This window comes from Perca fluviatilis, chromosome 6, assembly GCF_010015445.1.
Source record: "Perca fluviatilis chromosome 6, GENO_Pfluv_1.0, whole genome shotgun sequence".
Lineage (NCBI taxonomy): Eukaryota > Metazoa > Chordata > Actinopteri > Perciformes > Percidae > Perca > Perca fluviatilis.
Window position 1 is genome coordinate 14,287,123 of NC_053117.1, and position 25,844 is coordinate 14,312,966.

Genomic DNA, 25,844 nt, shown 5'->3' on the forward strand with positions numbered 1-25,844 from the left:
CTACTAAATTGATTCCAAAAGACAACTGTTACATGATATCTTAAATAGAGTGAGAAAAGATGTGAGGCTCTAGAATTCCCTGAACAAGACAAAAGGCCCGATATATATTTATTTATCTGCTGCGTGTCATGATTCCATTTACAGACCCAACCTGGTGCTCCTACAGTAGATGCTACTCAGATGCTGAGGGACACGAGTCATCAACAGACCACCAGGCTCTCATTTTTTTTCAGTGGACTCACAGACTAATAACATGAAAACATAACTGTGGACTAATGATCTATTATCAGTATTTTGCTGAATTTGCCAGTGTTAATAGACATGGTACTGACACAATGGCACAGGCAGCCTGTTACTTCAGAAAGACACGCTGATGCTGACGTACAAAGTTGTTAATCCACAGAGTCATTGTAATATCACAGGCACATTTTCTTGTATTATGTACTTCTTTTTTTTTTCAAAAATAGTGAACATTCATCAGCTTCTCAATACAGTAATGACACCAAAAATACCAAGGTATCTTTGCTATGCCTTCCCAGCAGCCCTCTCCCTCTTTGAACGAGTGGTTATTAAACACATGTACGTGCTAAGCATGCCAGCACTTTGCTTACAATGTAGCTGCATTGGATATTTACAGGAAAAAAAAAAAACACAACTCTTCTCAGCATGTACCTAGAAACAGTAATGGTAGCGAACAATATACTCCCAACATCTTTGCGTGATTCCACTTCACTGTAAGAGGCAACTGCGAGAATCTGTTGTCAGATTGGTTTCTCTTTATCTTCTGTGAAAATACAAGGAATGATTTGGCAGCACAAAAACGCCAGGTTTGTTCAAACATATGTAACTGAGAGTGATTACACTGCAGCTACTGGTGGGAGGCTACATATTGAATTTTCTTTATTGACGGTCACTGGGAAAATATTCATCGATGCATGGTTTGGTGTTGGCTAAAAAAAATTAAAAAAAATAAAATAAAAAAATAGGTGTGCTTTGACACAGATTTTGGAAACTGTAAAACGGATTCATCCAGTTCAAACTCGGACACTTAAAATCTTTATATGTGGGTGTCTTCTTGCGTCTGTAAAAAGTGTGAAGACACTAGAGTTTTCACACATACAACATAACTGTGAATGCTGACGAAGCCCGTTTCCCATTGCTATAGCGATATCATGGATTCATCCATCCGCTCGGTCCAACTTTAAACCACGGGGGTGAAAAGCCTTCTACTCTCTTGTGTTGTAAAAAACGGTTTATATTGTAATGTTACAAAACAACAGGTCACCTGCTCCCTGCTAGCCGTTTCTTTTTTTCATGGTTTCTAAAATGACACGCTCAACCAGTGAGCAACAGTGTCAAAACATGCAGAGTACTTCATGGATTTCTACAGTGTTCAGTAACGTTTCACCACCATCTAACAAAATAAAAACTAAAAAGATTTGAAAACAATTATGCAAATTACAAAAACTGTTGTGGATACCGGTGTTGATTTGAAGAAAAAAATAAAAATAAAACCTAGTAATGTCACTTTTGGAATATCTCGGAGTCCCACTTGGGCCTACTGACCCACTCAGAACCTACAAGAGCTTCAAAAATGCATAGCCGGGGACATTCTTCCAAATGTCTGAAGGACGAGTTATAAAATATTTCATTCTGGAAGAGACCGTATGCTGCTTCAACCACATGCACATACGTAATGCATACACACTCAATGTCACCATCAGAATACAGACAACCTTCTTTGATATTGATACAAACACAATTCACCCCATCCCCGCCCTACCTGTGCTAAAGATGCTTTAGACACTTCTTAAGCCTTGACCCATAACGGTTAACCACGCTCCCTAACTCCCTAACCCCCTAACCCCCTAACCCCCTAACTCCCTAACTCCCTAACTCCCTAACCCCCTAACTCCCTAACTGAACAGCTTGACGAAGCAGCCATGGCAGTAGGGTTTGTCGTTTTGTTCTTTAAAGGTGCCTTTGTTGAGTTGTTTCAGGCAGAAGGCACAGACAAAGTGCTCCGGGTGGAACTTCTTGGACATGGCGGTGATGCAGCGTCCCGTGATGGGCTTCTGACAGCCGGAGCAGAGGGAGCCGCGGCGCTCGTGGTAGTGCACTTCACAGTAGGGCTGCCCATCGTGCTCAAAGAAGCTTCCGTTCACAAACGGGGTGAAGCACTCCTGTAAACAAAGACAAGAAGGAAGATGCCGTTATTCTTCTTACGCATGCACTCGAGCTAAACTCAGGTGCATAAACCCCAAAAAAAAAACCCACAAGAACGATAGAAATGCAAGATACAGACCCTGCAAACAAAACACTCGGGATGCCAAAGGCTGTTCAGCGCCGAGATGTAGTTCTCCAGAATGGCTCTGGCACAGCCGCCACATTTTGGCGCAAACATGTCAAAGTAATCCTTCCTGCAAAAGGCTTTTCCATCCTTTTCATGAAAGCCTTCACGGTAGGAACAGAAAACGGATTTCTTTTTTTTAATCAATTATAACAAAATGCAAACAGAAACTACTGTTTATAGTACTATGTGTGTACTGTACGTATAAAGTGGATAGTAATAATTCAATGCAACGGATCACAGTACCCTCTGGGCCAAAGAAGGATCCACACTGAGCGCAGAAGAAGTGTTCAGGATGCCACGTCCTATCCAGCGCCGTCACAACTTTCTGAACAGACAATGGACAACACTCATTGGTTGGCTGACTGTAATCTACTGACAGACATGACCACGTTACGTAAAGCAGTATGCAGCGGCTCACATCCAGTATGGGCCCGTTGCAGTAGTAGCACCGTGGGGAGAACAAGTTGTGGTAATCCGTCTCGCAGTATGGCTGTCCTTCGCGCTCAAAGAAGTTCCTCGAGCCTATCTCCTCCTGACAGTGTGTGCACACAAAGTGTTCAGGGTGCCATGTGCGGCCCATGGCAGTCACCACCTGTGGCAAACAGAAGAGTGGGTTGTGCATTTAGAATGCAAACTCTAAAAATGATTGATCGTTATTAGAGCCCAACCTATAAAGGATTTTTAAAGCCGATATCGATACAAATATTTCTTCAGATATATCGGCCGATAGATGTTAAAAAAATACAATAATAATAATAATAATAATAATAATATCCGCGTAACAAAACATGAACAGATTTCCCTAACATTAGTTATTTGTAGTTATTTAGGAGTCCTCACTAAAATAATATGATAATGCAGTTTAAAAATAAACTTTTTGTTTGTTTAATTGTCACAACGGAACAGAGTAACATCAAAATATATTAAAGTTCTGATAAATAAAATGTATAAAAAATACAAACTTAAGATATGAAACTTAAAGTCCTTTGAACAAAAACACAATAACAAAAAAAAAAAAAAAAAAGAAAAATCACAGATACTTTGGAAAATGCCTAATATCGGCTGATAATATCGGCCTGCCGATCAATCGGTCGGGCTCTAGTATTTATATATACAAATCTTAAAAATAAAAAAAAAATAAAGCATCTCACCTGTCCCACAATTGGTTTACAGCAGGCTCCGCAAACTCCTTTGGCTACCGTCTGCACCCCCAGTTTGTTGAGGTCCGACTGCAGGCTCCCGAGCATGTTGTCCAGCTTGTTGACCTGTGTCAGAGGCCCACCGGGAACGCCGCCCTTCCCTTGGGCCATAATCTGAAATGGTTCAATTATGAAAACAGTTGAAGGTGTGCCTAATATACACAGAAACGTAACCAACAAAAATAAAAACTCAGTATGCTATTATTCAAGTTTGAGGTTACTAAAGATTTAAAAAATGAAAAAGTGTGAAAAAGAAGAAGGGAAGAAGAGACGTGGGTTCATGCCTGCATTGGAGGGAAGATTGGGTCATACTCTGTTTGACAGCCTACTGACACCAGGACTTTGGGTGCAAGCGGTGTCACTGGCTCCACTGGTGGAGGGTGGGTTGGGGTTTTCAGAACAGGAGGAGGGGGCTCTGGCTTGGGGGCAGGAGGTTCCTGAATTGGGGCTGGTGGAGGTGCGGCTTTTATAATCTGCCGAGGTGCGGCGGGAGCGGTTTCCTGGATGTGCCGAGGCTGTGGAGGAGGGGAGGGAGGTGGAGGGAGCGGTGGCGGTATAGGGATAGGGGGCTGCCGTACTGGTAGTAGTCGCTTAGGTTCTTCTATAATAGGAGGGCAATGAGGGGCTGGGGGAGAGACGGGCGGGAGCACCTTCCTCACAGGGACAGGCGACTCTGGGGGAATAATGACCTAAAAGAGGCGAGAAAAACAGAGAGAAGGAAGGGAACACAGAGGGCAAAGTGTGTGGAAAACTGCAGGTGAATTGATTGGGAAAAGAAATATTTGGGAACACTGTTTTCTGCACAATGAAGCCAACCTTGTCGACGTCACTGCCGGCCCCGTCGGGACGGAAACGCTGGGGTTTGGACGTGACGATGACACCCTCGGTCAGCCAGTCATCCGGCTGTTTACGCCGCCGCTCTGAGCGGCCGATCCCGAACTTTCCCTGAAGCTCCTCTATGAGGCGGTCCTGAGAAGTGTTCTTGTTCACAATGATGGGTCCCATCTTCCTGCGCAGGTGACCATCTCGGAACATGGGGTGCACGTTGGGAGTCTCCTTAGTGCGCCTAATCACTGATTTGATCTAAGGGGCATCTTATCACACGTGGTCAACACCAAGCATCACCCAGCTGACGCGGTCACAGCAGAGCTCTGAGGCAGCAAGGTGAGTCGCATACATTGGGATTTTTTTTTTTTTTAGACCAGGGGCAGGCCAGGATGCTGGGGTCAGTGGGATCACAGTCACACTTCATGCACTTCTTGCAGCATGCTTATGTCAGGTGCTTTTCAAAACTCAAAAACCCTACCCATGATGCACCACAGCGACTTCACAACGCTGGTCGCATTAGGGTCCCCGACACAAAACTGGTGCAACAGGTAAGGAGGATTTTGGTTTACATGTGCCATGCGGAGTACTGGTACTGAGTGCAGTATCGAAGCAAAAAGCATCTCCCTTTCTCAGCTACCTTGTATTCCACTAGCTTCTCTCTGACGAGGTATTTTCAAAAATACTTTTTTTTTCTGTTTCCACAGATACAATCCTTTTTTGTTCGGTCTAGTTTCCGCCCAGCTAAATGGGTATCTGATTCTCGACTGGACAGTCAAATTAGAGCATCTTGTCGTCACCCCTCATGAGGCTCGACAGTAGGGCTGCTACAGTCTTGTGATTGTCAGATTTTTTTTTTTTCTTGATTAAATCAATTAACCGTGTAGACTATGAGAAGAGTAAATACTGAAAGCCTGCTGTGTTTTGTGACCAATAGTCCACAACCCAAAAGATATGCAACTTAAAATAATGTAAAACACAGAAGCAGCAAACTTTCATACTGTTGATTCACTGTTAGTCAACCGACTTATTTGTCAGATTGTTTCAGCCCTACTTGATAGTGCTAACCAAGATTGAGTGATAACATTGAATGCTAACAGAACAAATCCTCTCTTATCTGTGCCAAGATGTTAAACGGTGCGTAAACGATGCTAGCTATGACCCTCAAAGCAGAGGCCAGCCACTGTAGAAGCGTCAGTCTCTTAAGCAAGAACAAAACCATGTGAGCAAAACAAGCCCATGTCGTTGTGTCAAGCGGGAGTGCAGATGCGTACATGTCCGGAAGCAGAGACTCTGTCCATGGTGGGCGTCTGCAGCAGGGGCAGGTCCAGGGCAACGTCAGGGGTCCCGGGGCATGAAGACGGGGTCATGGACTCATCCATCCAGCTGGCCTCTGTCAGCGGGGTCATGCTGCCATCGGTGTACGGCCTCTCGGTGTAAGGCGTCATGGTGCCGTCCAGCCCGTCGTGGAAGGACATGGACAGCTCCTCGTCAGCCCAGTCCAAATCTCCGTTCCCGTCAGTGCCTCCGTCCACCGAGTCGTCTGTGATGGTGTTGGTGGTGCTGGTGAACGTGTCCGGCTGCACACTGTTTCTGTCCATAGGCAGGATGAGCTCCTCGTGCACCTCCGGCATCCCTCTGCTTAGACACTGGGCCTCCATCGTCGCCTGGGGTTCCTCCATGTGTGCCTCGGAGGGATTCTGCGCGAAACTCATGGCTAGCAGCTTGTCTAGTGCCTCGTCCAGGGAGGGCTCCACCGCGGGGGTTTGCTGCACAGTGAAGCGGCTGGCTCCCCGGGCTGGATCCCTGGGGGCCGACTCCAACAGCTGTCTGCTGGGGCTAGCGAAGGCCGGCGGAGAGGGGACCATCAATGGCGAGACCGGAGATGGTGAGGTGGTTTTTGAGGAAGCGTGTGCAGAAGGCGGAGATATAGAGGCAGCAACGGGGACGGGCGAAGGAGTCTTCGGGGCCGAGAGAGGAGGGGTGAGGTTTTTAGAAGGAGGTGGAGAGGAGAAATGCAAAACGAGGTCATGAAAAGAAGCGGACCCCGTGCTCGTAGTCTCAGGAGCGCAGGGGAATTTACCGACAGCGTTTGAGGGTGAGACCCGTTCTACAGACGGACTCGGGGACTTGTGGTCCAGGATGGTGTTAACTGAGGTAAGTGACGGGGTGGTGGTGGTGTTGGAAGGACTCGGGCTATTTCTCATGAGGCTGGAGTTGGAGGAAGCGGCATGAGAGAGGACTAGCAGAGACTTGGTTTGGGATGACAGTATGGTCGCGGAGACATCCACGATAGAGTCCAGGTCCAGGTCACTGACGGCAGATAGGGAGGATGTAGGACTGTGGGGACAGAGACGGTTCGCGCGGGGCATCGGCATGCCACCGTCTCCTCCATCCTCGTCTATGTGCAGCTCTAGACCAGCGGGCAAAGAGAAAAGAGGAGAGGCACGGGCAGACGGGTGGGACAGACAGAGGAAAGGGGAAGCCGCTGGGGTGATGGAGGAAGAGGTTGGAGGATGAGGAGAGCTGGAAGACGCTCCTGCTGGCTCCAGCATAGAGCCCAAAGAACTGGGCTAGAGGACAGAGAAGCATAGGCAAGATCAGAGGAAGAGGACAGAGAAATCATCAGCAATATGGCAGGAGAAGTGTGCGTTTTGTTGAGCGTGCTGCGTTGTACCTTGAAGTCAGACAAAGAGGCCATCAGCTCGTCTAGCTCTCTGGTGGCACAGGAAGCTGAAATTCTGGCTTGCTGCTGAGAGGGCGAGTCCAAATCGCTGTGGCGAGCGGAGGAGCTGGAAAACACAAAGTGTAATACGATTTGAAATTAAATGCCAACACTGAAGCCTAGCAGAACTCAAAATATCTATTGCCTAATTTTCTCACTGCAAGACCACCTCTAACGGTTTCATCTTTTTCAGGGTTTTCGCTGCCATTGTAAGGCTTAGGTGCAGCACCCAAGCTGTTTTGTGCACCACCTAAGCCGAATAAATGTAACCAAATGACTTTTCTCAGATCTAATGATTTTAGTTGGTTCATAGCATGGTTTCATTAGCAACTTTTAGTTCTTTGAGTGTTATTTATTATCTTCTCTAGCTTTTTCATCTTAGACACACATATGTGAAATTGCTTCTTTTTTCTTCTTTTTATTGAAAAACGTAAACCTCCCGCCAAATACGTGTACCTAAGCCTATCACAAACCTATGGAAAACACTGCAAATATATGCCAAGTTAAAGATATTTTTTTGGCCATTTTAGGCCTTTATTTGACAGGACAGCTGAAGACATGAAAGGGGAGACATGCAGCAAAGGACTGCAGGTCGGAGTCGAACCCGGGCCCGCTGTGTGGAGGAGCAAACCTACACGATGGCGCCCGCTCCACCAACCGAGCTATCCGGGCGCCCATATATGCCAAGTTAGCAGAGCAGCTGCAGTGGACAGACTGCGTGTACCTGGGTGAAGGCACTGAGCCCTCCAGCTCGTCCAGCAGACTCTCCACGGTGGGTCGGGCCTCGTCCAGCCTCGTTCCGTTCCTTTTGGGTTTCTCCTGAGGGGGGGGGCTCACCATGATGTCTGGGGAGCCGCCGTTCTCGTAGTGGGTGATGCTGCAGGAGGGTAAGGGTGGAGCGGCCTCCTCTGTGGACACACAACAGTTCAACTAACTCTGCTCCACACAAACAGAACTGATAAGGCTGAGGGCTTTGTGTGTACCTGTGGTGGGGAATGAAGGGGAGCTCTGTTGCACCGCGTTGAGTTCCAGCAGCAGCCTGTCGAGCTCCGAGAGGTTACTGCCCATGGCGGAGGTCATGGCTGCTGTGGACGAGTCTGATGACTTCGATTTGTTTGGAAAACTGAAGAGGAGACAGACAGAGACAACCACAGGTATAAGAAAATGACGGATGATACGACACTGACACACAGACACACACACACACACAGACACACACACACAGACACACACGGATACCTGTAGACGTGGTCCTCTTCGATGTGAGACAACGGGGAGCTGCTACTGTCCCTGGACCATGAGCTCTTCTGTGCGGAACCTAACGACTGCAGAGGACACATCAGTCAGACATGCTGAGGAAACCTGTGCTCAACTTTCATTTTTGGCTTTCAATCTGACACCCATCTGGACCCTGTTAACTGTTCGGACTAAACATTCCTGCTCATATTTCTTTTCTCATTAATCTGATATCGGAGAGTGTAATCACAAGCACACAGACACACATGATACATGCTCTTTTGTACATGTGTCACTTCCTTGTACTTCATGCAGGGTTCAAAATTAGCACCACCCACCAGCCAAACAAACACACAAGCCAAACAAATCTATTGAGTGGCTGGTAGAATTTGAACATTCACTAGCCATTTGGCTAGTGGGCAGAAAGTTAATTTTGTACCCTGACTTCATTCTTCTTCTTAAGCACTTTGTGACATACCTGTTTGTCGAATGGCTTCATCAAACATTAGCTTGTGAGTTATGCACGGTCACACTACAGAGACTGACCTGCTGAGAGGAGTGGAGGGAGTCCGGCTGGTCTATCAGTGACCCGTTCAGAGCCTCGGCTGAGGGTGGAGGAGGGACTGGAGGTGGAGCGGACACATCCTGGTAGGAGTGTCCTCCGGTGGGGATGGAGTAGGGGGTCTCCTCTGGCAAGAACACCGGTCGCTTTGAGATGTGGGACGTAGTAGATTCCAGGTCCGCCAGCAACGCGTCTGAAAGATTTGTTGGTAAAGTTTGATTGCATTTTTGTTGCAAGGTGCACCTAAAACTAAAAGGAAATCTTGTACCTACCAAAAAAAAAAAAAGAAAAAGCATACTATATAATAAATAAATAAATACAATCTTTGTGCTCTCTGTTTTAGCTACAGAGTGAGGCATCTCACTTCTGTTCCATCTTTGTTGGGAGTCGCACATGCTCAGTAGCTAGGTAAGGACTACTAGCCAGTCAGAAGCAGAGTATGAGGGCGTGCCACGCTAGCAGCTAGGCATGGAGAGATATTTCCTTCTTGATAGAGCTGTGTAGATTGAATTATTACTTTATGTTATCACTATTATTATTATTACTTCAATTTGTGTGTTACAAAGTGATGCACGTTTGTCTCTGAAGTAAAGGCTGGACTACAATAGAGCTGTTTGGAGCGGTTTGTGGACAGTGTTTTCTGTTGGAGATGGTAAGTCCCTTTGGGGTGGACTTTGGGCTTTTTCACTTTGTAAACCTATAACGTGCACAAAAAAAGATATATAAAAACTATAAAAAGGAAAAGGAAAAAGCCAAACAGCATAATATGAGCACTTTAAATAACTTGGTTGGGCTGGAGACCAATTCATTCTTTACTGGGGTGGTTGGGTGCTCTAAGGCGACTGCTGACTGGGGTGTCAGGCTATCAAAACACAATGGCAGCAAGTCTGAGTCAGTCTCTCATTCCAATCTGTCACCAAAAAAAGCTTTTCTCCCAAGCACAGATCATTCAACGGAAAGGTTAGGCCCTGTCACCATCACAGCACGGCACCGTACCTCGCTGAGCCCAACTTTATACCTAAACCCATTAGGCCTTTATAAAAATATCCCTCTGAAATCCCAGACATACTTTTTCCATCAGTCCCCACTATAAATACAACTCTGCTGACAATGAGTGCTACCTGTCTATTAGGGCTGGGCAATATATCGATGTTATATCGATATCGCGATATGAGACTAGATATCGTCTTAGATTTTGGATATCGTAATATGGTAAGTGTTGTCTTTTCCTGGTTTTAAAGTGATGTCATTTTCTGAACTTACCAGACTGTTCTATTATTTACCTTTACCCACCAAGTCATTTAATCATTTCTGGAGATTATTTATCAAAAATCTGTACATTGTATAAATAACATTTTGTTAAAGCACCTATAGTCAAACATACCATATCGTCGCAATATCGAGATCTAGGTATTTGGTCAAGAATATCGTGACATTTGATTTTCTTCTATATCGCCCAGCCCTACTGTCTATGAGCTCGATCTGTCATTTCTAGGGATCGACCGATATGGATTTTTTAGTGCCGATGCAGATTTTTTTTTTTTTTTCCATCAGCCTTAGCCGATGACCGATACGGGCTGCCGATTTTCTTGAGCCGATACTTGGAGCCGATACTGCTTTTGCTCACTCAATTTACATCATAAAAATGTAAACCCTGCCACACTGGATTTGTTTTCGGAATCTGCTCTGCTATTTCTTTAAAAATAATAAACAAAAACACAGATGAGTCTCACTCCTGCAATCATCTTACATTCATATCACCCAAATTATGTGTGCAATGTGCATCATATGGATGGGTGCAATGCACATGGTTAACTGTGCAAGGGTAAAAGGCTTTCATCAACATCTACAACACAGCCTTGATGATGCATTGCTTGCTGACATATTATAAGACAGATATAATCAGGTCAGCACAAAATGTCCTTTGTCAACACATTTAAATAAATTGAAGAAAACAATAAACCTGAAAAGTAGCCATTGAAATAAAGTGCTTGATTTATAATTTAAGACTGCCATGGTGCTAGTGGTGGAGGGGCAGCGTCTCCAGCAACACAGAGCTGCCTGTGGACGCCTGTCCGTAAATAATGCCGGGGAAAAAATCGGCTACGTGTATCGCCGATGCCGATAGACGTAAAAACGCAAATAAATATCGGCCAGCTGATAAAATCGGGCCATCGCTAGTCATTTCAGTTGTTCATTTCAGTCTTATACCTCTGTGCGTAATGTGCCTCTTTGATTAGCTTCCATTTTATGGGAATCGGTGTGAACTTAACAAGACCGAGAAGAACAAAGAAGCAGAGAGACAGAAAGTGTTTCTGAAGCCGGTCCAGGGTTGAGGGGGTACAGTGTTCACTGGAACGCAGGAGCAAAATAGACTCTTACATCACACAATCCATCCATCCTCAGCCTGTCCAGAATAGACCGCAAACACCGGCTGCACACTGTGACACTACAGAGGCTTGGAATGGTTACGGGCTGTTTGAAGGAATCACTGCACTTTTAAACTCCTAACACCCGAGAAGCAGGGTCGAAAACCGTCCGGCTTCTAAAAATACAATCTACCTAAGTAAAAAGTGTTTCTCTAAATTTAAATCTGTCTGTATAAAAGCTATTAATTTACTGTACTGACTAGGAGTCAGTTCAAGAAACGATATATAAGTCTGCAAATAACGTAAATATAATTCTTGATGTTTTGAAAAATATTTAGTAACAATAAAACAGAAGACTGACATTAGTGGATTACTTGTAGCCATTTTTTTGTAATCTGAATCATCCTACTACATCCAAATACTCCACAATTCTTTCACACAAGGTTACGTTAATCCTACTGTAAATCAGCAGAAAAGTAAATATTTTACTTAAAACTTAAAAGCTGAAGCCGAGTAGTACACGGAGACTTAGATCAAGTCTAACTGCACACCAATGAATACTCATCCAGTAAAAATGGAACACTGCCTTCATACCATCCACAATCAAGTGACCATTAAAAAAAAAGAAACATGTACACAGAATATATATTTAAAAAAAAAAAAAAAAAAAAAAATCAGGTCCCGTCTCAGGCTTGGAATAGACTGGATATCTTTGTCCTAACAACAAAGCGTTCCCAATGCAATCTTATAATGGAATAATAAAGCAGTTCCCAGTAATCATCCGGAATTCAAAAATGTAACTTTTAAAATAGTGAATAAGCCAGTATCTGTACTCACATTATTGGTTCCAAATGCTGTATCTGTAATATCTTCCAAGCAGGATATTATGTGTGTGAAGCAGACAGAAGTACAGACAAAGACAGTGTGAGCAACAAGGAGTGATAAGATGCTGGGGTGGGAGAGGAGGGGGGGGGAGTGGTTTGAGGTGAGGGTCTCCTTTCAATAAGGGAGTCCTTTCAGTGCACCTTTATCTCAATTACAAATACTGGTTTCTACCTAATATTTAGTGCATTCTCCCCCCCCTCAAATCTGCATTTACAAATTGACTTAACTAACTGTACATGCATCAGAAGTTTGTCTCTTAAACATGTGACTTCAGTGTGTCTGTTCAACTCAGATGAGCTGGGATAAGTTAGCAAGAAAAGCGTGACAAACTGGAGACACTCACTCATCTCTGACTGCCCCCACCCTTCATCAGACGTAAGTCCAAAAGGAGATCCTGGCCAGAAGCTAAATGTTAAAGTCATGAAGTTTGACATAAACCACATGGGAGCACTAGCCTATTTAAAGGCGGTAAGCTCAGTGAGCCCACGTCTGTGCAAATGTGCTGAAATATCATGACCAGCTCAAAATAATCTGCACCTGGTGCTGACATGTGGAACAAGGTCTTACTGAAGTTGACTTTGTCACTCATAAAACAAAGCCGCCCTCCGCATAGAAAAATACCACAGCTGGTTTTGGGACAAAGGTGGGTCATATAAAATACAGTGTAGGATTTAGAATACCATTTCTTTTGCATCTTAAAAAGCTGTCAAATGGAGAGAAAAAAAGTAAAGGCCTGAAGACGAACTAATTATGGTAATGTATTCCTAGGACACTCTTCGTGGCCTTGACAGAGAGGACAGCTCTACTGCCTGAAGTCTTCCAGAACACTTGTAGACAGCCAAGTTTTTGAAACTTGTACTATAAAAGTGTCTCTGCACTCATTACCCCCCCCCCCACCACCACCTCCCTCCCACATGCTGATACTACACATCTGTGACTCAGGCACAGGCCCGCCAACTCTTAGAGTAGCTCTCCTCAGAGGACATCATCACAGTTAGATTCATAGTTTAAACTATAATGTCTAATGCAGTATGCCTTGGGCTGGGTATAATTTTTTTTTTAAATGACGATACCAGTACCCTTAAAGTTATACCGATACCAATGAAGTACTTCATTTGAAATAATCCTTCTGGATTTATTTTTTTATCATCAGACGCAACAGGCGCAGTGTTCATAAACTTCTGGTGTACTTACAAACTTTCCAATCCATTGTTTTATGTTTTTACTAGTACATAACCTATATGTACTAGTGTAGACGTTTGGTATCATTTCGGGCATTATTAGTGGGGTCATTTACGAGATACAAACTTGGGTCCATTAGCTTCTGCGCTAAGCTATTAAGCTGATAACTCTACGCTAACTCTCCCAATGTTAGACCCAGGTGAAAAAAGCTTCTGGGGGGGTGTTTGGCTCGAGGTCATGGTGCAAAGGACCCTAGGGTGAATTACTCCGAACCATCACTTTAACTGGTGGCATCTCGGCACGCTGAACTGCCAACTCCATCAAATACACAGCGCTCGACTTCACCACACCACGGACATACAGTCTGTCTTGTAGCTGCTGCGCTAGTCGGTCAATCACATGTTGCATTAAAACGCAAGAACGCGACACAAGGTAACTAGCAGCCCAACATGGAGGGGAGTCTGATTGGAAGATCAAAATGAGGCATTTTAACACTCCAGCCATTACCTCAAAGTACAGTAATACTTAGGAGAGATGTTGGAGGGGTTGCGGCTTGGTGGGGGACTTTACACATATATCTTGGGACTGCCCAATGATTTTAGATTTTTGGAAGAATATCCAAAAGGAAATAAAACATGTTATTGGGTATTGACTTTAATTTGGATCTAGCAGTGTACATACTGGGTATAGTCCCAGATAATGTCGCAGATAGGAACTTGACTTCCTTTAGGGCTTTGACTTTTGCCCAAAAATCATATTCGAAGTTCGTTTGTATATTAATATTCGAATATATTCGAATATATATTAATAATATTTTGACCATTAAATGCCTTCAGTTTAAAAAAAAAATGTGTGTGCTTTCGACAGGAAGTTCGGAGCTTTCACCGTAGCCTACGGTAAGTGGTCTGATGTTTATACTCGTGTGCGTCGAGCCAGTGTGTGTGGGCGGTGTTGCCAACAAATGTGGCGACTTGTAGAAAAGACAGCGACTTTCTGTAAAATAAAAAAAGAGTCGCCAGTATTGTCCAGCGAGCACGCAATGTATTTCTCTCCTGTGGCCACCGAAACAGTCACCTTTCTTTTCTGTTGTGTGACTGAGGAGCAGCCCCCTCCCCTCTGTGCTCTCTCCTCATGTGCAGCAGCACAGGCAGGTAGAAAGGGGAGAAGGGACAGGGTGCGGCGCCGGTGTAGGTAGGAGAGACAGCGGAACGCGACGGGAGAAAGACGCCGCTGAGCTGGCCTGGCCCTGGGCAAGCCTGCCTTCTTTGAGAATTCGGGGGGAATGCACCGCTACCGAGCCACGGCCGAGAGACGTGCGTCGCCGCGACGTGTAGTTACATTTTGAAATGCGTGAAAAAGCCTCGGAATCTGAACTGAAAACAACGTTTACAAGCAAACGCACTTACAAAAAATAATGCCCATAACAGGTTCGAATAATAAGGGCTGGCTAATATTCGTTCGAATATCATTATTTTTTTTAATATTCGAATGATATTCGAATAACGAAGTTCGGAGTCAAAGCCCTAACTTCCTTACTGAGAATTAATAGCAAAGAAAACACTTACAGCTTCTTGGTTGAAGCCACAGCCTCCCGGAATGGAGAGAAAGGGTAAAAAGTGTGTTCACCATGGAGAAACTCACAGCGAGGATGCAGCTCAAGTCAGACAGGTTTGATCAAAGATGGTTACCAGTAATACAGATAAGGTCACCTCACCTCTTCACCCCTTACTCATTGCTACATGTTGCTCATGTTCCCTCCTTTTAAGAAGGACGGAATATTTGAAGATAGGTGAGGGCATGATTATATGTTAGAACTGAAACTTTACGAGTGTCTCCTAATGTGTGTTCCTAATGTATGTGTTGTGTGTATGTATGTTCGAAAAACAGAAGAATGAAAACATTACAAATGATCTCTTTTTTTTCTCCCAATCTCAAAAAATAAATAAATAATCAAATGCAGGTATTGCTTGTTTCGATACCACTTGGTACTTGGTTATTTCTTTCCGATACCCAGTCCTGATTACGCCTGTATTGACTCCTTTGCTGGGAAACACAGCTACACTATGTTCCAAAATTGGACAGTTCCAGTGAAAAGTGGGGTCATCTATGTGTTGCTTTCAGCCCTTCATTCTCAGGGTCCCTGACTTGAATGCGGATCAGGAGTTGTCCTACACATATGAATACACTTATATGATAGTAAACTAGATATCTTTGATATCTTTTAGACAGATGTTAGGACAAAACAAGTGATTTTAAGTGTCATGTTGAGCTTTGGGAAATTGTGAAAAATGTATGATTCATGACCATTAAAATAGAAGAGAACATAAATCAGCAGATTTGTCGATAATAAAAATGATTGTTAGTTGAAGCCCTAATATGGATGGCACTATAACCACAGTGGGAGCTGCACCAGCATAAATTCAGCTATTTCTATATCAGGATAAATTAAGATCAAAACAGGACATTAGAAAAGACCTGTAGCACAGAAAAGTATCATTTATAAATCCAAAATGTCACAGTCACATCCTTTTGTAGCTTTCTACTAGTGCATCACTGTGATTTATTTGATTTAATGCAGGTCATAAAAGCATAAAGATTAAGATAAAGATGCTACTGAAATTGTCTTGCGTCCCTCATTTCCCCCTGAAGAGGGCAGCATTGAGTCTGCATGGCATGAGGACGGACAACAAGCCTTCGTCAGTCTCAGACAACTTTGGTCCATGAAGAGTTCGAAGCATTAAGAATGCAAACGTGCACTGTAAGCCAAGTAAAAGGCTAATCTTTTCCATTTCAGACAGGGGGTAGTAGCCACAATGGACAAAGTCCAATTCTGCTCTAACAGCATCCTGACTCAATGGTCCATTGTGCAAGGTCTGGAGGAATAAAGCGGTCATCAAAAAGGATATGACTGGGACTAATAATGTAAGATGAATTCATCAAATGTCAGTCAAACAATATAACAGAGGCTCACTCTGTCAGGGGGAATCATCTGTGGCCACACTGTGGTAACTAATCTTCATTACGTTCAACAAACAACTCTCAAGTAGTGGATAGTGTACACATTCTTGTGGCAGTGGGTACACGTACAGTCCTGCCTTTGCAAACCCCACCACCACCACCCCCAAGGCCCTGCCACAGTCCTGTGTTTATCAGATGGGAGCGAAGGTGCATGGGGAATTCCACACATTCCTCTGTCCGGCGGGGGACACGGGGAAGGTGGCTCTGGGACGGGTACAGTCTAATCCAGGGAAACATCATTTAACATGCAACCTGTCCTAACTCGAAACAAAATGATGCCTTGTAATAAAATCTACTTCAGCACAACACACATTCCTCCAATACCGCAGGATTTTAGGTAAAGAACCGGTGAGGAATGTGCTCGAATACAAAACCCCATCTGTCAGTCCATAAAATGAAAATAATGTGTTGACAATTACAAGACCCATTCCACTAACTAGAGCATGCTTTGAATTCCAGGATAAGGGAGATGTCAATGTTTTTACTGCCCATTTCCCACAGAGTGTGGTGTACAGTGCAGGCAGGAAGGAGGGAGAGAGAGAGAGGGAGGGGGAGGGGTGTAACCAGGGCTGTTTAATCTTTTCTATTAACATGTGGGCAATGGTGATGGTCTACCAGGGTCCACAGCTCACCTGTTTATAGCCAGGGAGCAAAAGAGCAGAACTGGCCACAGCCCCACACCGAAACTCTACCCCATCAGGCCACCCCAACACGATATTTATATCAAACAAGACAGACAGGGGCCAGGGAGAGGGGGTGGAGGGTGACATGCCAGTGAGACAGGCAGGGGAGGCAGGGGGAGAATCCATGAACAGACAAACTGAGAATGAGAGTGAATGAGATAATATGGACCAACAGCAAACAGATTAAATGATGGACCAAGAGAGACATTTTCAAATAAATGTTAAGCCTTACAGTTTACAGATAGCCGCCCGTTTTTACAGTAGGGGACACAGGCCCATACAGACAAAGGATGAATGAGTGTAATAGCATACCATCCGAAAGACAGAAGCATCTTAGGGTGATTACTTCAAAATAAACATACCTAAAAATACTCTGCCAAGCAGCCCCATATCCGAGAGACGACACGCCCCTTGAGAGAACGCTGGACCAAAATAAAAGCACTTCCCCACAGACCAGTAAATCAGATGACAGGGGAAAGTCTAAAGACTGATGTAACACCCCAGTCACTGAAGACACATTCTGGCGATGCATGTGTGAAGACTGCATGCCAGTGAGTAGGCTTTTGTGTATTAAAGAGTGTATTGGGTAGGATGAGGAAGACCCCTAAGGCTCTGACACACCAACCCGACGGCCGACCTTCGGCAGAAAAACCAGTCGGACTGATCAATCGGCTCCCAGAGTTGGTCAAAAAAGTGCCTTGGAACACACCGAAGCGACGCCAACTTGAGCGTACGTTCTGTGCGTGCGCGAGACGTAATACGTCTCCATAACAGCAGGCGGTGTATTGTATCGCTGTATTGTCGCCCCCCAAAAATGAAAACCAGCAGCTGATTGGACGAACGCGTCACGTGGGTGGGTGCTCCCGGATTTTACAACCGGGCATAATGGCGGCTTTGTTCGGAATACGATCTCATATTTTACGAAGATAGTTCACCATTTTAAGCGAGAAATAGGCCGTGCAGTTGCTGAATCTGTCTTCATTTCAGATCGACAAAGGTCAGTTTAAAAGATTTTCGTCAGATTTCGAGAGGCGTTATGCTGCGTTCATGCCACCTGGGAATAACATGGACCGCCCCCGTGGTTACGTTGTTTTTCCGACTGGCAGCGTTCACATGGTCGGGATGCGTGTTCTTCTTCTTCTGTTATATTGGCGTTTGGCATAACAACTTGTTGCACGACTGCCACCAACTGTTGTTGTTTTGTTATGCGAGCATCCAAACAGCGCATGGACAGGTGTTTGTTTGTGTTATCTGCAGGACAACCAACGGGAAAGGACACGGATAATGTGGTTTTTTTTTTATACATGGCCTATTTATGAATAATTTGAAAGATGTTATGTCTGTGTATGTTTCTTGGCAGAGGCATTTGTCCACAATAAACAATTTATTGTCATAGAAATATTTTCATTGAACCAAAGACGCCTACATCAAACGTCAGTTGTCAACAACGTGTCACCAACTGGGAAACTCAGTTAGCAAAATCCAACCCGAGTTTCCCACCTCCGATTCCCACAGGAAGTGACGTGAATGGTGATGTTTTCACTCGGAAAAATGTTTTTCCGATGTCTACGAACGCAGCATAAGTCCCGCTCATCCCGCTCGTCATTTCCGGGTTAGCGCACCACCAATCAGATTGGCCACTGAGTCCGACTGCCTGCCTTCCGATTCAACAAGTCAAATCGGCCCAAATGAAGGCCGACGGCTCCTCTGACTGACGACGGCACTGAACACACCGAACAGACTCGAGTCACTGACCTCGCCAGACTGTCCGGCGGCCAATAATCGGGTTGGTGTGTCAGCACCTTTAAAGAAAGGCCGTCTTGTCCTTCAAACACTGACTGAAAACACCAAGCCATGCTCCAAACCAGTAGCCATCCTATAGAAGAGTAGCACATTAAACAGCCATCAGCAAAATCCTGATGGATTTAAACAGTGAATGAAGTCAGCCTACGCCACCCAGTCAGGCTGGTAACAAATAGGGCTGCAACAAAGAATTATTGTCATTATCGACCAACCTGTTGATTATTTTCCCTGACTGTATTTGGTCCTTAGAATGTCAGAATATAGTAGAATGTGCACAACACACTTTCCTGAAGCCAAAGTTGACATATTCAAATTGCATGTTTGTCCGACCAACATTCCAAAACCCAAAGATATTTAATATCTTAAGACTAAGAAAACAAGCAAATATTAACATTTGAGAAGCTGGGACCAAAGAACGTTTGCTTTTAAAAAATGACAAACAATCCGATTCTTTTGATGATTAATTAAATGATCAACTCATCATGTACCATTTTCTAAACTAGAGCTGATTAGATGCCTTTGTTAGTTAGTTACCTTAGTGAAATTCGGATACCAAAACGCTGAGCAAGCTTTTAATGCTGGCTTTTGGTACTTCAGTTTTTCAAATTCTCAGCGCTACGAACACTTTTCAGTTATTACCAATAAAGCATTGCGGTTCGATACAAGCCTTAGTGGCAAGACATGAGGAGAAAAGTGTAGATTAAGGTTACAATATTAAAACTGTATAAGAGCAGAATTTGAGATTTCCTGCCCCGTTTACAGACATCAAGCCCCCCCTGTCTTCAAACATGCCCTTGGGTGTCCCCAGCTTGAGTAATGCGCCAAGAATCCAGCAGGGACTCTGATTCCAACTACATTACCCAGACCCAGAAAATAATCAGCATTGCTCTCTGAGCCAAGTTACAAGGCCAGGGAACAGGCAAGGTGGGGAAACAGCATGAAAAGAGGAAGAGAGAGTGAAAGACGCTGCGACTGTGAAGCACCAATGTGGTACAACAGTATTTAATAGGGAAAAACATGTACACACTGGAGGCCCACAGCTGCCCACTCTACTAGTGCTTGCTGGCCTCCAGCACTGACTCTGCTCATTGTTTTTCTCCTCTGTTTCCTCAGGATGTGGGGCAGGGTCTGTTGCCTAAGCGATGAGGTCAGCCATGTAGCTCTCTCTTCCCCAGATCCAGAACAGGATGGGTGTGGAGCTCAGGAACAAGGCTGATTTACAGTCAGGAGCTTCCCTATAGCTGAGCAGGCGAGCCCACTGGTTAGAGGCGGTATGCACTAACCTTGCAGCTCTCAAAGGGTGATGAAAGCTAGTCTGGTAACACTAACTCTGTGCCGCCCACACACCGGGACACAGAAAGCACTTAAGACCTCCTAAGATCTTTTGGTATGCTGTGCAAACGCTGTAAACATTTAAGACCACGCTGCTTCTACAACAGCCAACTTTTACTCCTGCCTGGAGAATAAGGCCTTCCTCTGAAGGGTGATCAACTGATGCTATTACAGGAAATCTAACAAGGCTGCTGTGTGTTTACAAAATGCATGTTCAGTAGGTGCTTCGGTCCGTTTCGGCCCACATAGCTGCCTCACGTATACACACGGGTATACAGTGCGTTCAAAATAGAGCCGAGTTTCTCACATTGTTTTGAAGCCTGTCTGCATTTAAGCGATAAACAGTACCTGTTTTCTGCTGGGTTTTTTATCTGGTGATTACAGGAATAAACAATGACTTTGTTCATTGGCTACTGCACACCATCGCACACAATTCTGTCTGGTTCCTCTTTAGTGTTTTAGTTGCTCAACTGAAAGTAAAAAAAAAGATAAGAAGTTTTTCCTCAGCAGCTTACATGACCCGATTTACATACAGTACAGACGACTGTTTCTGCACTTTGACGTTACAAAGTCAGCAAGTTTGACTGTTAGTGTAGTCATGGACTCAGACCTGAATTTTAAAAGCCACATTAACATAATTTAAAAAAATCAGCATATTATCACCTTAAAAATATATCAAGGGTTAAAGGACTTATGTCTCAGCAGGATCTGGAAAAACTTGTCCATGCCTTTATCTTCAGTAGACTTGACTACTGTAACGGTGTCTTTACAGGTCTCCCTAAAAAATCAATCAGACAGCTGCAGCTGATTCAGAACGCTGCTGCTCGAGTCCTCACTAAAACCAAGAAAGTGGATCACATTACTCCAGTTCTGAAGTCTCTACACTGGCTTCCAGTGCCTCAAAGAATTGATTTCAAAATACTTTTACTGGTTTATAAATCACTAAACGGTTTAGGGCCAAAATACATTTCTGATCTGCTACTACATTATGACCCACCCAGACCTCTCAGGTCGTCTGGGACAGGTCTACTTGTTGTCCCCAGAGTCAGAACTAAACAGGGGGAGGCAGCGTTCAGTTTTTATGCTCCACATCTTTGGAACAAACTCCCAGAAACATGTAGGTCCGCTGCAAATCTCAGTTCGTATAAATCTAAGCTAAAGACCTATCTTTTTGATGTTGCTTTTCTTTAAATAATCGATTTGATTAACTTTAATTTCTTATACTGCACTGTAACTTTTATTCTTATACTGCACTTTCAATTTTATTCTTGTCTTTTAATGTTTTTAATTTGTTTATTAATGTTTTTAAATTGTTTTTAATTGTCTTCTAACTGCTCTTTAATGTTTTATGTAAAGCACTTTGAATTGCCCTGTTGCTGGAATGTGCTATACAAATAAAGCTGCCTTGCCTTGCCTAGTGTGACTGTTACTAGCTACATTCTCGTCTGTATAGGACACAGCGTGATATTAAGTGTTAACAACATCTTTCCGGTGTTGTATGAAACAAGCAAGACTCGCCCAGTGTCTCAAATAAATATACTGATGCTGACTAAACCGTGTTGTTGTGTTTAACACAAAATTACACAAGAAAATGCACTATGTAAGTATAATATCAACTAAAATATTGAAGGTACTAAAACGATATTTTTAAATGAGCCCCTCTGCAAGATGACAGTGCATGAAATGAATCAAATGGCCACGCAGTGAACCTGGGTTTTGGGGGGGCCCTTGGCCACTTTGCCAGGTCAGTAATCCAGCCCTTGATTTGATTTATTGGTAATCCACAAACAGCCAATTTATTGGGAATTTACAACCAAAAGAAAAGTCTATCATGCATGTGTGTTATTTTCACTTTAGTCATGATGACCCTCCAGCATAACGCATGTCTGTACCAATCCAATTTCTTCACCGTTAACCTGCAGAGATAGAGCAGGGCCTCCTCAGCCCAGCGAGGTCAGTCTGCCTGAATCTCACGCAAGCCTGAGGAATTCAGAGAGAGCAAAGCTTAGCTTCACACTCCACAAACATGAAACACAGAAGCAGGACGGGCCAAAGGACAGTGTGTCACATGTGGTCTAAAAGGACATATCTGGGTGAGGACTGGTCCCCCATTGAACACATCAGTAACGACAGTGAGGCTCGGCCTGGCTGCCACCTGGTCTGGACTGTAAAAGACTGATCAGAGCAAACCTGTGGAAACTTCTGACTCAAAAAGGGACAGACTGGAAGAGTGCTCGCACTATGCTGAGGGAATTCCCTTCCTCGAGTGTTTAGCAACGTGGGCAGATCAATATACACAAGAAGAAGAAGACGGAAAGAGTGGAGTCTGATCAGGTTTCCAAACAGCTCCATGTAGACCTGTCAGTCATATATGGGCCTCAAGACAAGGGCCTGTGGGGACTTGTTAGCTGGGAGCTTACTGGAAGTACAGCAAACCACAGTCTTTAAGTATTTACAAACATTTAAAAAATTGGTCGTGGTCATTGCATATTTAGGGAGGATATGGTTTGCCACATGATGATGAAAAAAAAAAGTTTAAATCGTAACAGTAAGCAATTTAACTTGACGGTTCTGTGATTGTCAGGCTACCAACCAGACCTTAAAGCTCAAGACCTTTTTTAACAATCTATAAGTGTCTGCAATTACCAGAAGACCCATTTCGAGGACTGAGACCAACAGCCCTCCCTCTGGTGGCAGCACGTACGGGGCTGAGAGTAGTGGTAGGAGGTGAGTCACGACCCAGAGAGTATTTGGCCTTGGACCCCTGACACAGAGTGATGTTCGACATTCCTCAGCAGCCTCGCCCCCTCCTTCAGCCTGCAGTCCACGCTGCTTCAGTGAGACTGCAGACTCCCTCTCAAACAACAATCAACCCTTTCAGTGGCCCATGGCAGCCAGAGCATCTAATGTGCCCTGGAGGCATTCTCAGATCGGGCCAAACTCAAAATACGGCCCATCGTCTCTCCACTTAAACAATTCACTAAATGCCTATGATGGGAGCATCCCTACAGATAACTGACAGAGGCTTAATACGCGATTTATTCTGAATAAGCAAATATAGCAAACTGACCAGCTGGTAAACCCTATAACAACCAGAGTTAGAAGTTCAGAGGTTCAGTGCAAAAGGTCAAGGACCAATGAACTGAAGAGGTGACTGGTTAATGAGGCACAAAAAATAGACGGAGCTGATAGACTGCATGGAGATACACATAGTCAGTCACTGATTTTCATTATTAGTACTGGATATAGGGCAGATAAAAGGCAGTAGTGCTGAAGGATTAGTTGATTCATCGATTTACAGAAAAATAATCGTCAACAATTTTGATCATCGATTGTGTAAGAAAAATTGTCAGAAATTAACTGTCAGTCAAATGTGAGGATTTGCTGCTTTTTTCTCAGAATATACTGTATCACTGCGAGTTAAATATCTTTGTGTATTCAACCATTAGTCGCGCAAAGCGAGCTATTTGAAGACGTCACTTTGGGGTTTCACACTTTGTGATGTGTATTTTTCACTATTTTCAGATTTTTTTTGTAGACTAAACATTTTATAGAGCAAAATAATTCAACTTAATGAAAAGGCCTGATGATAACTAGTTAGTCACAGGCCTAACTTAGAGTTCTAAGCAAATGACAATGCCTCTAAAACATAAGATATCATGGCAAATTGACTTTAGCATCAGCAGTAAGGTCATGTAAAATTAACACTTATTTGAATATTAATATTCTTGGGGGAAAGTATCTATTCCAACAACAATTTTGGCAAATAACCAAACATGACTATGGGTCCTCTTACGTTTTAAAATTCTGACTGAGTGAATTGCAGTGAATTTTGTACTGCGGGTAGACACAAAAGTTAGTTTATGCCTTTTTACCACATGATTTGCAACTCTAAATGTCAATGTACAATAATTAATCAATAAAACACGAGGGAAGAGCATGAGGGTTTTGAATCCCCAGGAAGGTCTATGATACGTGGACACAGATTGAAACTGGCACAGCTACACCAATCTCACATATAAAACCTGCTCTGTAGCGCAGGGTCAGGAACCTACCATTTCTACGGTTTCACCTCCTGTAGAAGGGTGTGTTGACACTACCATTGCCATAATAAAATGAGATGTGGAGGTTTTCTTTGCGGTGTTTATTTTGTTTTAATTAAACATATGGCTCCCACATGTCTAATCAGTGATCACATAATGTAGTTTACATAAAGTACAATCTGCAGTTTTTCTATTTGTCCTAATCGCATCTTTGTGTCCTGCATTAAGGCTAGATTGTATGGTCAGTAATTAAGTATCACGAGCAGTTATGTTAAGTCTGCTCCATCAGACTGGGGATGCATTAAAAGCCAGCCAAGCCAGGGTTGAGCTCACATTGTGCTGTACGGAGCAGTCTAAATGGGGAGGCCTGTTGACTCCGCCACTTCAAAGCTGGAATGAATAGCCTGGGGGGCAAAAGTTGAGGAGGTAATGTTGAAGCTCGGTGTCAAAATGTCAGCCAAATATCTCCTCCCTCTGGCACATATATTGAAAAAAAAAATTTCTTTAAAAGTGCAGGATAGCGTGTTATTATTATCAGAGACATTAACGTTACTAACTACAGAGAGGGAGAGTTTAAAAGGAGGTGGTGGTGGTGAAGGCTAACGTTAACGATGTCCAGCCGCTAAGTTACTACGATGCTTAACGTTACAAAAATCAAAGTGGGTAAAATGTGCCACACAATCACCCAGCCACCTAGTACTGTAACATTTGTCAGAAAATAGCTAGCATTTCCAGATTAATGTGACCCAGAAACTGTCTTTTCAACATTAAATCTCGTCGTAACGTTAACTCCTCCACCCTGCTATTCGTTCCTCACTGAGGGCTGTAGGAAAACAGAGCGTTTTACAAACAACTTCATAACTTACCTAAATCGTCCATAGTGGCTGCCTGGCTTTGGCCTGCGTCAGTGTTATGTTTGGTGAGCTTCTCAACTGTTTACGAAGTCAGAATTTTCCTCTCCAAACTTCACTACTGCTGCCCTGGAAGTTGGTCAGGATTGGGCTCGTGAACGCGCTGCAATATGTGCATGTGTACTTTACCAGAGCGCGCGCTCTGATTGAGGCTCAGTGATGACCGACATCTAGCGGCCAGAAGATGGAATTACACAAAGCGTCACCGTTCATCAGCCAGCTGCAGCGCTGTGGAGATAGGTCTGGCAATACGAAACTAGCTTTAAAGCAGGGGCGCCGCCAGGAATTTTGGGCCCCATGACAAAAACTCTAATTGGGCCCCCTCTGCGCAGCTGTTGTCACCACATCTCTAGGACCTAACTGTCCCATCAAAAGCTTTACAGAACTCTAATTAAAGGCTTGCAACTGTCTTGCTGCTTGTAGTTCAATACTAGTACTAGCACAATATATTGCTGCTGGTGATTGTACATGCATGCAAGCAGGGGTTAAATTGGATTTTGTTATGTGGGGGGGGCTCTCCCTAGGGGGGTCCGGGGGTATGCACCCCGGGAAAAAAAATTGAAAAATAAACCGTTAAATGGCACTTTCTGGAGAGTTTTGTGCAAAGAAATGGAGAAATAGTCTTACATGATATGTGCAAAACTGCAAGGTTAAGAGTCTATATTTTGCATTGTTGTAGTATCATCAGGTATTAGGGCATTAGGGACAAAATAGACAT

At 44.0% G+C, this 25,844-nt stretch overlaps 1 protein-coding gene across 2 annotated transcripts; it reads right to left on the reverse strand.

Annotated features, from left to right (window-relative positions):
• Positions 1-1,879: 1,879 nt before the first annotated feature.
• Positions 1,880-25,223, reverse strand: LOC120560975 (paxillin-like). Of its 2 annotated transcripts, XM_039803904.1 has the most exons (14): positions 25,082-25,223; positions 8,885-9,093; positions 8,342-8,427; positions 8,086-8,225; positions 7,827-8,010; positions 7,055-7,169; positions 5,652-6,950; positions 4,369-4,635; positions 3,837-4,241; positions 3,505-3,666; positions 2,772-2,945; positions 2,597-2,678; positions 2,306-2,454; positions 1,880-2,183 (listed from the first exon to the last, which is right to left on the reverse strand). In XM_039803904.1, the coding sequence occupies exons 1-14, from the start codon at positions 25,092-25,094 to the stop codon at positions 1,917-1,919; spliced, it is 3,552 nt and encodes a 1,183-aa protein (XP_039659838.1). In that variant the 5' UTR covers positions 25,095-25,223; the 3' UTR covers positions 1,880-1,916. The 2 variants fall into 2 exon arrangements, with proteins under 2 accessions (XP_039659838.1, XP_039659839.1); XM_039803905.1 differs by lacking the exons at positions 3,837-4,241; positions 4,369-4,635; positions 5,652-6,950.
• Between the last annotated feature and the right edge of the window lie 621 nt (positions 25,224-25,844).